Genomic DNA, 17,247 nt, shown 5'->3' with positions numbered 1-17,247 from the left:
TCAGGGCTTTCTGCTATCTGGTTTTTGGGGCGTCCATTGACCAAATTTGGTGGTCAGCTAGAGGCCAACTCAGCCGCCAGTCTCTGCTCAACTGTCAACACATGCCTCTGGGAACCTGCATGTAAGTGCAATGCACACATGACCCTAGAACAAGCTTGTGAAAGGAGAGGCATCTTTTACATGGGTCTAATACACCTGCCCTGGGATTATGTTCAGGATCTGGGAATTCACAAAGCTGAATTGAATGCTGAAGCACCAGATCTATTGAAGTGGAGTGGCAAAGGGAAATTCAATGACACACTGAACAATGTGGTACTGTATATACAGTTGAGGACACAAATCCCTGAATTCACAACCAGAGAGAGGGGGAGAGGGAGAGCTATGCTAGAAAGGGTGGAGGAAAAGAGGTGAGACCATAGAGCATACCAATTCTGGCACAGGATTCCAGAGGACAAAAGGGGGGTAAAACTTTCACCTATCCAGTGCTCAGAGCTTTTACGGCTGCAAAAAGGAGGCTGGGTCAGGAACTCTATGCCTTAGAATTTGTGTGTGATTTCCAGAACCGTAGGACTCTGTCCTGCAGCTGCTCTGAGTTAGGCTAACTGCTGGGAAACACAATTCCTTACCGTGAAGCTTTCTGACCTGATGATCCTTGCAAAGAGGATGGCATGTGAAGAGTCCAGCTGAGAGAAAGTGTGTCTCTGTGGCCAAGGTTTGCCCCTTTCTAAGGGTATTCTCTCATATAAGAGAAGCTGTAAGGGGAAGGGCTTTCTCCACTTTTCTAGAAGTGGGGGTGGGTAGGGCTTACTCTGCACCAATCAGTTTCCTTTCAGGAGTGGTTTTCCATCACACCCATCTGTTATAACTCCCCTTTCGGGTTTGGGGTCGAGATGACAATCCTGCCTCAGAGACACAGCGTTTGCATGCTGGTTCCTGGTTCCGTGAAAGGCATTGCTTCCTTCAGCACAGGTATGCCCCAACCCACGCCATGATTGCACGATAGGTGGGTTCTGCTTTGGGCAAGAGGAAATCTCACCTGAGGGCTGAATGGGTGGCGTTTCGTGGAGTTTCTTCAGCCCATTCATTCTGTTAACTCTTTGTTTTATTGCAACACAGAGCCAAGTTGCCTGGCTTCAAACTCACAAGCCGGTGCAAAAATAAGGTTAAAGGGCCATGCATGCCTCATTCCAATGGCCAAGATGCAAGTCCAGTACCCTAAACCTAAAAGTGGTCTACTCACACTATCCAAGCCACCCCTTTGCAATCCCACAATTAAGGACGGTTTGGGTTGCCCTGACCATCTGATCTCACAAAGTAGCGCCAATGTTTTGCTCTTCCCCACTCCTTCTCCTGTCTTCTCTTTCATTTTCTTAATAGAGGTGACTCACCCCAATCTCCCAATCTTACTATCGCTTCTCATTTAACAAATGACTGTTACAGGTGCCACTTTGTACTTGTTCCATATTTGTAAGAATTCAATATTTTTTTGAGGCAACAGCTACATTTTGGAACCCTGTCTACTGCTATTGGGCAGTAGGCTCCTTCACTATGCTCTTTTCGGTGCCTTCCAAAAATATTTTTCTTTAGACAAGCTTATATTTAGAAAGTTAGTAAGAGTTTTAATCTATTTTTAGTTTATTGTTGAATTAAATTTATTGAAAGGTTTATTGTTAATTCTTCATATTGATAATGGTATTGCTTTAAACAGCTTTGAGGTGTTGTTTTTTTACAATCATGCAGCGTATAAATTTTATGAAATAAAATAAATGAACTTAGCTAAGACTTGGAACATCTGAAGTGTTCTGTGTAATTCAAAAGCTAGCATATCCAGTGCGTTGAACAAGTTCTATAAAAGGCACCGCTTAACTTTCCACGATAGACAAACACACCAAACCAAGACTGCAGCTCAAGCCTATTAAAACCACCAAACTGATAACCTTCAAGCACACTGATTCACACAAGAAAGCAAAATAATTACTTGGGCAGGGGAGGCAAGGAGTCATAAAATGTTTACTCACCAAAGTCCATTCTATCTTTCTGGTTTCTCTGAAGCAAACCCAACAGCAGGTCAGCCAAGGAAGCTGATGTTTCCCTGGGAACACTGAATACAGAAGAGAACTAAGTGGGAGATTTGTATTTTTATTATATATAAATCATATGAGTCCTATGAACAAAACACATTGACGATCTGTCACCCTTCAACAGAGGTAAAGTTATTCAAATTCTTAAGATTCTAGCAGATATCAAAAACCCTCCACAAAAGTAGGCATACATACCTAGGGATCAGATTCCTGTTCTTTTCATAAAACATTCTGAGGTCTTGAGGACTGTTAGCCTGTGAAAGGGAGAATAAGTGTGATTTGCCAAGTTGTATTTACCCCAAACCCCTAATGTCCTTAACATACACCTGTGTGAGAACAAAGGGCACCAAGGGAGCCTGGCTGCTACTGGATCAGGCCAAAGGCCTACAAAGCCCAGGATTCTGTTCTCACAGTGGCCAAACTGATGCCCTCACAAGCACAGAACATCTACGGGGAAATGTGTTTATTTAAAAATGAAGAGCAGATACCTACTGGGAGAGCATGGGTGAGGAACCTCAACCTATGGGTTCAATGAGGTCCGCTAGGCTGGCTATTTTGGCTGGCCCAGCTGTTTTTTACTGGCCAGGCCCAGCTGACACTTGCCAGACATCATTTATTTATCCAATTTATATGCTACCCTTCATCTGAGGATCACATGGCTGTTTACAATATAGAAATAAAAAAATACATAACCTAGTAACAAACAAAAATAATACCCTGCCACACAAGTTAAAAAAGCCACAGATTGTTTAATCAGCCAAAGGCTTGGGAAAAGAGACATGTTTTCACCTGGCGACTAAAGATATGTAACTAAGGAGTCAGGTGAGCCTTCCTGGAGTGTGTTTCACAAGCAGGGAGCCCCACTCTCAACCTTAGGACATGATATGGAGGGGAAGATAGCATCCCTCAAACTGTTCCATTCTCTGCCCACTGTGGCAGGCGGAGTTTAAGCTGCCCATACCTGAAAAGGAGGCTTTCCAACCAGACACTGATAGATCACTGTTCCGATACTCCAGAGGTCGGCCTTCGCATCATAGTGCTGCGACATGATCACTTCAGGAGCCTGAAAGATGCAGAGAGTGTGATCATGGGCAGGAGGAGGAGTTAGGCTAGCACCAGACCATGCCACTACCAAGGAAGTAGGTTTAGTCATTGTTTGAAGACTATCTCTACCTCCAGGTCTGGTCCTGACCAGAAAGATGCTGGAATCAAGGGTGAGCCACATGACCTTAAGGTGCTGCTGTGCAATGCCAGGGCAATGACGCACAAGATCACTGCCGGCCATGACTTGATCGTGGATGGAGGAATTGACCTGTCATGTGTGACGGAGACTTGGTTGAACGAGGCAGATGGGCCTGTTCTTGCCGCTGCTTGTCCACCAGGTTTCTCTTACGCACAGCAGCCCAGGTCATTTGGGTGGGGAGAGGGGGTTGCAGTGATCTTTAGGAAGTCATTAGCCTGCACCATGCGTCCTATTGGGAAGACCCAGTTTTCTGAGTGCATGTTCTGGAAGTTGGGCAATAGGGGCAGTACAGGATCCCTTTTGGTGTACTGACCTCCCCGCTGCACCAAGGATTCCCTTCCCAAGCTGCTTCAGGTCGCTGCAGATGTTCTCCTGGAGACACCTAGTTTGGTTGTCCTAGAGGATTTTAACATCCATGCTGTCCCTGAATAAGTTTGGCCCAACTCATAGTTGCGGACATGCCTTAGACCTGGTGTTCATCTCTATGGACGTGGGTGATCTGACACTAAGTAAAAGCGAAATGAAGGAAGTGCCATGGTCAGATCACTTCCTGCTGCAACTGGACTTCTCTGCGACCCTTCCCCTCTGCAGGGCGGTGGGGCGGAGTTTCACAAATGGCGAGGCACCATGAGAGAAGTGTCTAAGGGCTGCCTTCACACCAGCTTCTTTTTGCAGGACCACAGTTGGCTTGGTTTGCGTTAGAACCTGAGCGGGGCCTTTGATAAGAGTTCCTCTTCTGGGCCGGCTAAACCAGGGTGGGGGAGCACATTCCTCTTTCAAGACCAAGTTTCCCCTGGGATAACAGACACTGTGCCAAACATCAAATCTGTGGACTGGGAGAGCCGGCATCCTGCCTGGAACAGATTTTTCACTATCATGGCTGATCTACTGCTGCCTTTGCAATCTCCTGGTAAGTGTTATTTCCTGCTCCAAACACACCAATTTTCAACTCCAATTTTTACTTGGAGGAGGGAAGCAAATTAATCTCCTTTGCCCAAAGTCTTTCTCCTGCCATGCTATGTAGTGTCAGAGGGATGCCAGTCCCCAAATATATGGGGGGGGGTCCCCCCCAAGATGAGTAGGGAGGTGTATTCCTTTCGTTTCCTTCCGCCTGAAGGTCACCAGTTGTTGTGACTCCAGCTCTTCTCATTCTCAGTCAGCTTAGCCAACCATGAAGGGTTGAAGGATGCAGCACTTAGGGGACATCAGACAAGCCACAGTCTCAGTGCCTTGTCTGCAGTATGGGGATAACAGCACTGACTTATAAGAGTGTTGGGAAAATTTACCGATAATGCTTTTACTGATAATACAGAATGCTTTGGAGGCTGGTCAGAAAGTTAGATTATTGATATTCTACTCTGATTTTAATGGTGCACTGTGATTTGCAATGATTTGATTTACTGACTTTTTCAAAATGTAAACCGCTTGCAGACAAGAAACAGTGGAAGAACAAATTAAATAAAGACAAAAATACACAAATCTGAGTAGTATTACTGAAAATTCTTAGTTTAAGGCCCCACCTTTACCAAATATTTAAAGAATCTTGGGAACAGTAGTTAGTTAAGAGCACTTGGAGGTGTTAGGAGACCCCTTTTCCTTTCCCAAAGCTGCAACTCCCAGAAAGGTTTAAAAGTCAATGCCCTTTCCCAGGGAACCATGGGAATTGTAGCTCTGGGAGTATAACAGGGGTTGCCTAACAACTCTCATCACCCTTTTTTAAAAAACTACGGTTCCCAGATTTTTTTTTTTTTGGGGGGGGGGAGATGACTATTTAAAATGGCATGATACTGCTTTAAATATATAGTGTGGATTCGTCCAAAGTCTGATGACAGCAATGAAAACTTAATGAGCTGTTACTCACCATGTACATAGGGGAACCACAGAGGGTGGCAGCCATCATGTTGCTCTGGAGATAACGAGCAAACCCAAAGTCAGCTGTTTAAAGGAAAGCATACATTTCTTTAACTACCTTTTGGTGGGTTCTATCTATCTATCTATCTATCTATCTATCTATCTATCATGGACCAACTTGCTGCCCTTTTATGTTACAAAATACCACAAATATGAAGGCTTCCAAAGCAAGGGCCCCTTTTGCCGTCTCCCCCAGTCGCAACGCACATGGCTTTGGGGTCAGCAGAAACAGTTCTCTGTCAGCAGCTGAATGCATAAATGATTGATTTAAGAGCAATGAACGAAAGGACACCCAGTCTGCTTTGTTCCAAGTCACCACTGTAAAAAGAAACACACCTGTGGAATGTGGGGATGGTCCATACATTAGAGCCAGAGGTCCTCAAACCTGAGTCTCCAGGTGTTTTTGGAATACAACTCCCATCATCCCTAGCTAGCAGGGATGCATTATCATAGAATCATAGAGTTGGAAGAGACCGCAAGGGCCATCGAGTCCAACCCCCTGCCAAGCAGGAAACACCACCAGAGCACTCCTGACATATGGTTGTCAAGCCTCTGCTTAAAGACCTCCAAAGAAGGAAACTCCACCACACTCCTTGGCAGCAAATTCCACTGTTGAACAGCTCTGACTGTCAGGAAGTTCTTCCTAATGTTTAGGTGGAATCTTCTTTCTTGTAGTCTGGATCCATTGCTCTGTGTCCGCTTCTCTGGAGCAGCAGAAAACAACCTTTCTCCCTCCTCTATGTGACATCCTTTTATATATTTGAACATGGCTATCATATCACCCCTTAACCTCCTCTTCTCCAGGCTAAACATGCCCAGCTCCCTTAGCCGTTCCTCATAAGGCATTAGACTGAGGGGTAAAGCCAGACTGGTCAAGAAACAAGCACTCGAGAGGGTGCTACAGCCAATCACAGCTCTCCAATGAGCATCTCAGTAACAAATGCATAGGTTGGTCTTTTATGTTGCTGGGGGACCACCCAGAACAATCAAGACTTGGGTGGCGGGACACAGAGGTCCAGTTGAGCACTCACCATGCTCATCTACCCTTCTGTGCAGATGTAGAAGAGAGAAAGGCACGCAAATGAGCAGTTATGTCTCACAGTCGTTTCCCACCCTGCTGAGGCAGCGCACCAGGGCCGACTTACCTATCTTGATGCGTATGCCGCTGATGTTGGATTTCCTGCGGTTGGCGTACGACAGCAGGATGTTTTGTGGCTTGAGGTCCCTGTGAATTATCCCTTTGCTGTGGAGGATACGCATGGCAGCAGCAATCTGCTGCAGGAATATGCGGATGGTGTCTTCGCTGAGCGTTCCTTTTGCTGAGGGAAGGAAAGTACTTTATATCCCTTTCAGAGTCCTGGAAACTCCCTAGCGTGAACAGAGCTCTTTGGGAAGCACTAAGCATGCGGTGAAGCTGCCCCACTGAATCCAAAGACGGCTTTAAAAATGCTTTGCTCCAGCAGATACAAAATTCACTGGGAGATGGATGAAGTCAGTGTCGGGCACTTAAGGGTCCTGTTAATTTATTTCAATGTGATACTTTTAAGAGCGTGCTTAAACCTCTCTCAGTGGAATCAACAGGATTTAAAGGACACTCGTGCTTTGGCTCCTATGTAACACCTGTATACAAAAGGCAGTTCCCAACTTTCTATCGCACTTGAGTGTGACCAACAGAAAAATTTGCTAAGACAAGCCCAAGAGAGAACGAACACAGGGAAGAAAAACACATTGGTCTTTGAAGGATGAAAAACACCCTGTTTCCCCTGCAACAGCGGTGAGGCAGGGATCAATTCCCAAAATTAAGCATTTCTGAATCACCATGCAGTCTGTCAGCTTATTATGCTGGTCACATGTAAGCGAAGCATCTCTCCTCCAACTTATAGTCAATGGAAGAGGAATCTCTTCCCCTGGCTTCCAGCACCTCTTCTCACAAAGCCTTATCGTCTTCCTCCAAAGATTTCAGGAAACGGTTGGCACAAGATCCCAGGAAATCTAAACAAAGGCCTGCTATCTTGCAGACTCAATTCTACAACAGAGCACAATGTCTTGCAGCATGCTGACCCTCCCCGGTGCAATTCCTTTTTTAAAATGTATATGGAGAAAGCATGACTGACAGGAAACGGGTGCCAATTTTAGCTTGAACTAGTTTACTGGCAGCTTTGAAAACAAAAGGGTATTAAAATACACAGCCAGAAAACAAACTCCCTCCAGCCAGTCATAAACTTTGCAGGAAAAGGGACAGCCACGGGGCAGCGTCACAGCACTCCGAGACTTCTGAGCCATGAATTAAGAACCACAAGCAATCCATTACCTTGTAAGTAATCTGCCAGGTCTCCGCCGTTGCAATACTGCCCAAGAGAGAAAGGAAACGGGTTAGTATCAGATTTGCGGGTGTCTGCACTTCTCAGCCTGCTTGTGCACAAGGCCCACAATAGACCTAACATACCATGGCACAATCAACTGTATCAGGATCTTCCCCCAGGCCTGGGTAATCCTTTCCCTGCACATAGATATCCCTGCCACAGTTTAATTTTCTGAGCTAACCATGGAGCAGCTACATTTGGACTGGCAATTTTCACTAAACCGTGGCTAGGCCACACCACCAGTTTCCAGCCCTTGTAGTAGTAGTAGTAGCAGTAGTAGTAGTAGTAATAATAACAATAATAATAATAATAACAATAATAATAATATAACCTGCATTTGGAATTGACCATAATTTGTGAAAAATGCTAATGTAGATACAACTCAGCATCTTGGCTCCATTCTGAAAAGTAAGGGGAGGGGGACATTTCCAAACCAGACAGCAGAGGGGGCATACGAGTCTCTTCATTGATGGTTAGGAGATCAGAAACTGCTCCATTTGTAGGAAGCCTGAGTGTTTAATTATCTTAAAAATCGGTGTGTGTATATTCAAATACATTTCCTATTATTCATATTTAACTAATTTTGGAGAGTTAACAGACATTTTGGTTAAGAATCACAGGTATTGTGAACGAAGCGGCTATGTAATTTATGGAACTCACTAAATCATAAGTCTATTTTAAGTGCATCTGAAATTAACAACCCAGGTTGTATTACCTAATTATTTATTTCATAAAATGTATCATTTGATATTTTGTGTTTGTGTGTGTACACGTACACACCCACACACACCAAGTGGTTAATAGCAGTTCTCCAAGTCATTCAGCAAGGCAATGTGAAGCTATATTAGTTGTTTCTCTGGGTAAAGGAAAGAATGCTCTCAAGCCACAGATGAACAAATACAAATGAGAGACAGAACTTTTTATTTATTTTTTAAGAGAAAGAGAGCCTGCTGCTACTCGATGCAAAGGAGAAAGCACTGGAAATATGTAAGCTGTTTTCTGCCAAAAGTTTAGGGAAGCCATAGGGTTTAGAAGAAGAGACTAAAATGCTTGGCACAACACCCTGTTCTCAGCTGCTAACTTGCAGGTCTGGAAAAACCCTGTGGTGTCTTTATGCTTTGGGAATTTGGAAGCTTACAGTAGTCACTGGCGAATGTATTCTTTTTAGGAATATTGCAGATCTGCTTGAAGTTCTGCCATTAACCACCCCACGCCCACAGCTCAACAGGACGTCATGAGTGACAAATAGCTCCTACTACCAGCCTCTCCAAACACCGAGTTGGAAATTCTCATATACGTTGGCTTCAAAAAAGAAACCATAATACTGAGTATCTGGTGTTCTTTCTTGTACGGCAAAGCCTCTTACATCTTTGCTCAACCTCCATCACTTCCCCCCTCCCTAAACTCTCCATTTTCGTTCTTCCTTTCTGTAAACTTTGACACAGCTGACATGGGCTGAAGGAAGAAGACACCATCTTTAGTAACTGTATTTTAACAACTATAGCACCATGAGCACAGACGGAACCTCTTAACTCAGACCTGGTCTGCACATCACTGTAAACCATAGTTAAAAGATAACATACGGTTTAACGTGAACAGGCAGTGAGGTGGTGCATTCGGCTGAAAATGGAGGTGCTTCACTCCTCCCCCTTGCATGCTGCACCAGGAGGAAACAAACCACAGTCTGGCTTTCTGTTGCATTCAAAACATTGCATGTACTCTGTTTCTCCTAAACAACCCCAGGGTTCTGCTCGTGGTTTGTCTGGAGATAAGCAAACCACGAGACTGGAGACACACATAACGACAAGCAGAATTATAGCTCGTCTTCCTTCCCCTCATTGGTGTGCCAGAAGAGCAACTCACTGCAGCATGCAAGTCGAATAATGCTTGTTCTTGTGAAGACCACAGTTTATTTTAACCATGTTTTCATGTGACATGCGAACTAGATTAATATGTGGGCAGCAGGAAACAATGGAGCGTGCCCTTCTTCATTGCCAGTATTATATAGACATTCGAACTAGGTTTACCCAGCCCATCTTATATGTTTCCTGGGCGTTCAGAACAACACAACATCTCCCTATTACTACAGGAAGAGAGCCCAGAAGCCACATACCGTATTTTTTGCCCTATAAGACGCACTTTTCCCCCTCCAAAAATGAAGGGGAAATGTGTGTGCGTCTTATGGGACGAATGCAGGCTCCTTGGCTTCAGCGATAGCAACGCGAAGCCTCCGAAGCCTGCGCTCCAGAGGCTTCGCGTTGCTTCTGCTGAAGCCAGGAGAGTCTGCGCTTTGAGGCTGGCGGTGGGGGAAAGCAGCGCTTCCCCCATCGCCAGCCCCAGAGGATGGGGGCAGCGGGAAGGCACGCGACGCCTTCCTGCTACTCTCCAACCTGGCTTGGAGGCTGGCGGTGGGGGAAAGCAGGCTTTTCCCCAAGGAGGGAGAAGGGACTGACTGGCGGAGTCCGTCCCTTCTTGCTCCTGTGGGCTTTTGCGGGAGATGGGGGAATTCCCCCACCTCCCGCAAAAGCAGGCAAATACCATGCGCTCTTTAAAGCGGTTGTGTGGCTTCTGCTGGCTTTTCTAGGTGGTGGGGGAATTCCCCCACCTTGTAGAAAAGCCTGCAAGAGCCCTGCAGCCTTTAAAGAGCGCACCGCTCTTGGGGGCTTTTCCCCAAGGAGGGAGAAGGGACTGACTGGCCGTTTCAGTCCCTTCTCCCTCCTGGTCGAAAAGCCCCCAAGAGCGGTGCGCTCTTTAAAGGCTGCAGGGCTCTTGCAGGCTTTTCTACAAGGTGGGGCTTTTGCAGCTCCTGTGGGCTTTTGCGGGAGGTGGGGGAATTCCGCCACCTCCCGCAAAAGCAGGAAGAAGGTCTTGGAGTAGCGCACAGGCTGCGTGCAGCCTGTCCGCTGCTCCCAGAGCTGCGGGGGGGAGTCATACTTTTTTTCTTGATTCCCCCCCCTGAAAACTAGGTGCGTCCTATGGGCTGGTGCATCCTATGGGGCGAAAAATACGGTATTCAGTCGCCAAATTTTGCGCTGCCATGATAGATATTTGACGAAGAATGATCTATGCTACAATTCAATCCTAAACTGAAGGCCCATATTGTTAGATCCGCACTTCTGAAGCCCACCCCATATAGCTGTGTTAACTGATCTTTTAATTTTTCTTATAAATTTTTACTCACCCATTATCTATGCTTAATTAAATATTCTATGTATATGTTTAAATCTACGCTTGGTTCTAGCTCCTATTTATTTAATAATTATTCGCTTGGATTCATACTGTTATGCTATTTATGTATATGTTTTGCTTATGCTGGTCTATGACCGTAATAAAGTACTTGACTATGTGCAATATAAACATAGGTCATTCTAACTGCACACTTTGGGTGGCTGGGATGGGAAGGAGCACACATTCTCTTGTTTGATTTTACAGCTAAACAAGGCAGGCTGCAGTTTGTTTGTATAGCATTTCAATATAAAAAGAAAAATACTAAAATCCATCAAAGGAGAAATTAGAAAATTCAATACACACCTCCATTACCAGAAAGACAGAATTGGGCATCTCCTGAAAGAGAAGCAGAGAAATTTTTTATTTAATAATAGGAGCAAAACTAAAGAGTCAGACCATTGGCCCATTTACTTCAATATCGTCTATACCAGGAGTGTCCTGCCCCCCCAATGGGTAGATCACTGCCAGTCGCCCCCCCCCCCAGGAGTAGATTGCAGTTAGTTGGGAGTTGGACGTCCCTGGTCTATGCTAACTGGCAGTGGGCTCTCCAGGGTTTCAGGCTGCGAGTCTTATCCCAGCCCTACCTGAGGCTTTTGGGTTTCCACATGCAAAGCAACAGCTCTGCCTCTTAGCTGTGGCCCTTCCACAAAGGAAGCAGATGATGATATTATTGAAAAACGAATTCTAACCTGATGTCTCAATAAGCACTAGCAAAGACATACACACACAAGTGCTCAACTCAAGACTTTGCCTCAAACTATAGTTAAGAAAGCTTAGACTTAAACTTTGGCACAACATAAAAGGTGAAGGGACCCCTGACCATTAGGTCCAGTCTTGGCCGAGTGGGGTTGCGGCACTCATCTTGCTTTATTGGCCAAGGGAGCCGGCGTACAGCTTCCGGGTCATGTGGCCAGCATGACTACGCCGCTTCTGGCGAACCAGAGCAGCGCACAGAAACGCCGTTTACCTTCCCGCTGGAGTGGTACCTATTTATCTACTTGCACTTTGACGTGCTTTCAAACTGCTAGGTTGGCAGGAGCAGGGACTGAGCAATGGGAGCTCACCCCGTCATGGGGATTTGAACCGCCAACCTTCTGATCGGCAAGCCCTAGGCTCTGTGGTTTAACTCACAGCGCCACCCGCGTATGAACTGCTAAACCAGATGTTTTGGACTAGGACTCCCATCATCCATGACCACTGTCCATTTTGGTTGGGGTTTATGGGAGTTGTAGTACAGAAGGTCCAGAGGGTAAGGGGAGGGCCTATTAAGATCTTCTTCCTTAACTGCTGGGGAAATCCTTCCTAGTTTTCATGGCTGTTGCTCTCACATTTTTATGGCTATGATATGAGCCATCTATTTTAAAGGTGGTGTATGCAAGAGCATGAGTGTGGAAACAGAGTCAGAGACGGAGAGATATCCAGAAAGAGATTCCTTCATGAAGAAGCTGCCATATGTGGGCAGGAGACACAACATGGAGGCAGTAGGACCCTGCCCATGTGTTCCTGGTGCTTAATTCACATACTAAGTGGCACAAGGTGAGAGCTGCCAGAGTCCCACTAATCTGCAAACCGAAGGCAGCATTATTATTTATTTTTTACAGGCTAATAGCCTGGTACCTTACACATGAACAGAAAATATACCATAAAATTTGCCAACCACTTATGCATGACAGCTTATCTTGTTGTTAATGAAGCCCCTCTCTCTAGGAATCAATCAGTTTTCTTTGTGTTTTTTCTAGGAATGTTTTTTCTCTCTCTTACCGCTAGCATAAAGGATAATTATTTGAAATACTTCCAGAGAGCCTGACTGTGATGAGCAAAGTGAAGCTGAGAGATTGGAGTGAACCATACAAAAAACACAATTCTGTTTTCAAATGTTAGGCCTGGAGCTTCAGAACCAGAAGAGACAGTCACTGTTCAGCTCTTTTTGAAGAAGGCTGCTTGCTTCCCCCAGCAAAGGAAGCCACAACAGATCCCACCTCTTAGAAAGCTCAAGGTTAGCAAAGGCACCTTCTGTTGAGGCTGCCAAGACCTGGAATAAACTCAGGCGTTCAAGTCGCACAGCCCAAACATTCAATTCAAGCTCCCCACATGCTCTGGGAAGCTGGCCGCCGAAGCAAGCTCTGGGCACAGAACACCCTTGTGGCCCAGGAGAAATCTGATACAGCAACAGAGCTGAGATACCTCCCTACTGGCTTGACCTCTCCTGACTCATCTGGAATCCAGACTGTGGGGAGTGGACTGCTCCAAGGACAAAAATCCAACTGTAAATTTGGCTCACAACCTCCTGGGGACCAGCAGCAACCTTTCCCTCTGTCCCAAACAAACAGCAAAAACCGCATTTGGCAGTTGGGACCCACATAGGGCTGCAAACAAGAGCCTCTGTGGACACACAGCATGTACAGCAATGGATTCAAATCCAGGGCTCAGATCCTGTCACAGCCATGAACTGGTAGGGCAACCTTCGCAGCACTGGCACTGCTTCTGTCAAACTCAAACTGGCACTACTTCTGTCAAACTCAAACTTCTCGTTAGTAAGTAGTAAGCAGCAGCTACAACCTCAACAGCCCCAGGGAAGTTGCTAGGCTATTTCTCAGCCTAGGTCAGGCGTTGCCAATCCGTAGGCACAGTGACACCTTTGAGGTCTCGCCCCTGGTGCCCCTGACATCTCTTGAGTCCCCTCACCCACTGCTCCCTTGCTCATGAACTAGTGAGGTTGGCTGCTTTTTTGTCCCTTGAAAATTATATAGACACTCTTTCCCAATTCCTCTTTCACCTCTATGTGCTTTTAGAGACTCACTCATTCTATTGCATCTAACTTTTACCAAAATTCCTTGGAAAAGCAAAGTGTTGTGTACACACACACACACATTTTCTCTCTCTCTCTCTCTCTCTTTTTTGGGGGGGTGCAGTAGGGAAGAGGAAGGAGTTTATTTGGAGAAGCGAAGGGCCCAAAGAGGGCACTCACTCAAAAATCCAAATGCATCCAAAGACCTAAATAAAAAGGTTGGTGACCCCAGCCCACTCTGGCAGCACCACTACCTGATTCTTTCTTCAAGATGCCAAGGACTGAACTCAGGACCTTCTGAAGGGAAAGCGCAAGCTCTCCCAACAATTACCCCTGGGACCACCCCACAGTAGCTGGGATTGTCATTTTTCATTCAACCCTCTGCCTCCATCAGGGCAGGAATCTCGCTTATTTTGCTGCTATGGATCTTTTAGTGGGAAGGGGGGATAAGAATGGCCCATACACAGTATAAATAAGTACATATGCAATATACACACATTTGGAGGCACAGTAGACAGACATATTATTAGCTGAAAATAAACCATTTATTCTCAAAAATAGAAATAAAAGCACAAAGGCCCTGATAACTGTGCATAATCTAAATGACAAGGCTTTAAAATAAAGAGGAGAAACAGCTTACATAAGTGCTCTGGATAATTCTAGTTATAGCCGAGCCTGTAAGTGAATGCAAAACCCTGGAGTCTATTTCTAATGCGCTCCCTGGCTCCTTTATTAAAGGCAGATGCCTTTCTGCAGATGCCTCAAAATGGGCAGCACACATCCAATGGTGCAGTGAAGGTGGCCACTGCTACAATGTCACCTGTCAGTCTAACATGGTGGGCATCCTATGCCCCACTAACAGCAACATCAGGTACGTAACACTGGGTGTGGGGAAGCAACATCCACTCATCAAGGGGCACCTGGAATTGACACTGTTGTCCACCAAGTGCATGGAACACAACAACCAATATGCAGCAATGACTGCAATGACATCACTTAATCCATTCCATACTCTCTACCCCAGGCTTGTCAACCAGGGAAGGTAGCCCATCTATGAGAAGGAAAACTCTTGATCCTAAACCTCCTCTGCCTTGTGGGTTATCTTTGGGAGAAGAAAAGGCTAAGGAGGAGAACCCTACACAAATCTGGGGTGGAGTCCCTAAGTCCATCTGGGGTGGAGTGCCTAAGTCCATCTGGGGCGGATTGCCTCCTTCTGGAAACTCTGGCAGCCAAGCAGGTGTCCAACGTATTGCTCTACTTTCCTTTGGACGACATCAGCAAGGCCACGAGGTGGGTCTTGTTGTCTGGGCAGTCCAGGACTTTGATACACACTGCCTAGCCTTATACCTTGGGGAGGTCACTTTGGCGCTGCTAAGGCAGAGATTTGACTCCAGAGGCACACTCCATTGTCTCCTCAGACAGACATACACAACCCTCCTCGCACACAGTGAACATGCTGTACCAAGTCCACATCTTCCCCTCCACCCCAACCCAGCTAAAGCTACAGTCCAGCAGTTAGGAAGTCAGCAAGCCAGGCCTAACACTATGAACACCAGCCCCATCTCCCACCCCGGGCAGCCCAGACACAGCCAATCAACTTCGGGAAATAAACTAGGAAGAGGAGGAATAACCCTTCAATCCAAACAATGTGGTAACGCCACAGCCCAGCAGATAGGAGGGCCATGCGGACAGAGACAAAGTTGCCGTCGCCACCAGCAGTGGTACTGGTTCTTCCACACAGAGTGAGCTTAGAACGCTGCGTGTAACATTTTCTGTATTGCAGTGTTTGGGGTGGGGCAGGCAACAGCAAGCACTTTTGGGAGAGAACCATTTGGCTAAGGAAGACTATGGTTGCGGACTCACTCGAGTGCTCACCTGTGGGATGTGGAAATGCAGCAGCTGTGGCAAAGAAGGGGGCTACTGTGTTCTTGTCTTTCTTGTGGGATTCACAGGGGCTTCCGATAAGCCGTTGCAAAAACAGGATGTTTGACTAGATGGGCCCTTGGCCTGACATAGCAGCTGGGCTCTTCTTGTGTTCTTAAAAGCCTACTCTTCTGGCAGCCTGGCTGACCCAACAACATTCTTTGTTTACAAGCAACTTTTCACTGGCAAGATGGTCTATTTCAAGGAACTGTGCATTGCAGGGGGGTGGGCTAGATAACTACTGGGTTCCCTTTTCAACCCTACAATTCTATGCTTATGAATAGAACATCAAAACCCGAAACCCATCAAATATTGCAATCTACGAACCTGGATGTTACTATTATTATGGCAACAAGTGTCCTAAAAAAAGAGATACTTCAGACGGGGCTAAAAAGCTTAGAGGGGGCCAACCGAAAGGGAGAGGGGATACAGTGGTACCTCGCAAGACGAAAAACGTGCAAGACAAAAGAGTTTTCCGTTTTTTGAGTCGTTCCGCAAGACGAATTTCCCTATGGGCTTGCTTCGCAAGACGAAACGTCTTGCGAGTTCGTTTCCTTTTTCTTAAAGCTGCTAAGCCGTTAATAGCCGCTAATAGCCGTGATTCGCAAGACGAAAAAACCGCAAGACGAAGAGACTCGCGGAACGGATTAATTTCGTCTTGCGAGGCACCACTGTACTGCTGGAACAGCAAGAGGGCTGAGAAGAGGTAAAGCGATGTAACGGGGGTTACTATGGTCTCCCAAGGGCCTAGACCAGGCCTGACCACACTCTCCCCTTCCTTCCGATGGCTAGGAAGAATTCCCAGCTCAAATGGAAAACACAGACGTCACAGAAAGTGGTCCCAGCTGTGACCCCTGGCACAGACTGCAAGGAGACAGGGCTGGGAAAAGATATCCCTGAGACTGTGTCATGATTCAGCCAAGCAGGGCAAGCGGCACTTGGGACTAAGAATAGCTACATTTATAGAACGGTCTTACTCAAACTACATCCCAGGATGCCTTGCATCTTACCCAGATGCCATTCTCTTTCCTGTCCCACAGTTCATTTGGGTCAATTGCCAGTATCTGTTGGTTATTTTCCTGGCAAATTTTGGGATTGCAGCTCTGTGCCTCCTGAATGCAGCCAGTCTGATTGCCACCAGCGGTTACCACAGGGGGCGTCTCCCCCCTCAAATGCACACACTTTTGCTGTTACTCCAGGGTGCTGTGACTGTGTGAACGACGGGAAGCCACCACTCCTCTCCATGGGAAGACAGCCAAGGGAAGTAACAGATCAGGGGAAAGGAGCCTGTCTGCTGGCTATCACAGCTGAACCAGTCAAAGCTTTCCCTGAACAGCACCAATGGTAGAGGCCCGAAGGCACCAGAGAGGGAGCCAAATTTTCTCTGTCCTCACATGGCCTCCAAGGAGCAACAGATAAATATTTCCCTGTCGCTGCACGCCCATCCTTGGGTAGTGCCGCACCCAGTTTACATTAGTCTGTTTTCCTGGAAAGAAAAGAGGAGCCATCAAAGAACTGGCTGGAAAGAAGAGGAGTTGGGCAAGTCCTTCAACCAGCCTCTCTGAAGCGATGGAGCAGTGTTGTTTACTTCGCAAGACTTCCTGTGAAGAAAGCGAAACTTCTAGGAAAGCAGATATCCTTGGGGATTGGAAGGCAGGCTCATACAAATGAGGATAGAGACAGAAATCAGTAGATGATTGAATGAAAGGA

General features: G+C 46.3%; 1 protein-coding gene across 1 annotated transcript in view; it reads right to left on the bottom strand.

Moving 5' to 3' along the window:
* Nucleotides 1-17,247, bottom strand: part of ULK2 (unc-51 like autophagy activating kinase 2) — a 66,969-nt gene that overhangs the window by 30,078 nt on the left and 19,644 nt on the right. The window contains exons 4-10 of the mRNA XM_082201715.1: nt 11,130-11,162; nt 7,547-7,583; nt 6,381-6,554; nt 5,186-5,259; nt 3,043-3,144; nt 2,277-2,335; nt 2,019-2,101 (exon numbers count right to left, since the gene is read on the bottom strand). Of these exons, the coding sequence (XP_082057841.1) occupies nt 2,019-2,101; nt 2,277-2,335; nt 3,043-3,144; nt 5,186-5,259; nt 6,381-6,554; nt 7,547-7,583; nt 11,130-11,162 (562 nt within the window). The remainder of the gene's footprint in view (nt 1-2,018; nt 2,102-2,276; nt 2,336-3,042; nt 3,145-5,185; nt 5,260-6,380; nt 6,555-7,546; nt 7,584-11,129; nt 11,163-17,247) is intronic.

The sequence above is a fragment of the Podarcis vaucheri genome, assembly GCF_965113315.1.
Source record: "Podarcis vaucheri genome assembly, chromosome: 15".
Classification (NCBI taxonomy): Eukaryota; Metazoa; Chordata; class Lepidosauria; order Squamata; family Lacertidae; genus Podarcis; species Podarcis vaucheri.
Note: the sequence above shows the minus strand (reverse complement) of the source record. Positions and strands in the feature narration are given on the sequence as shown.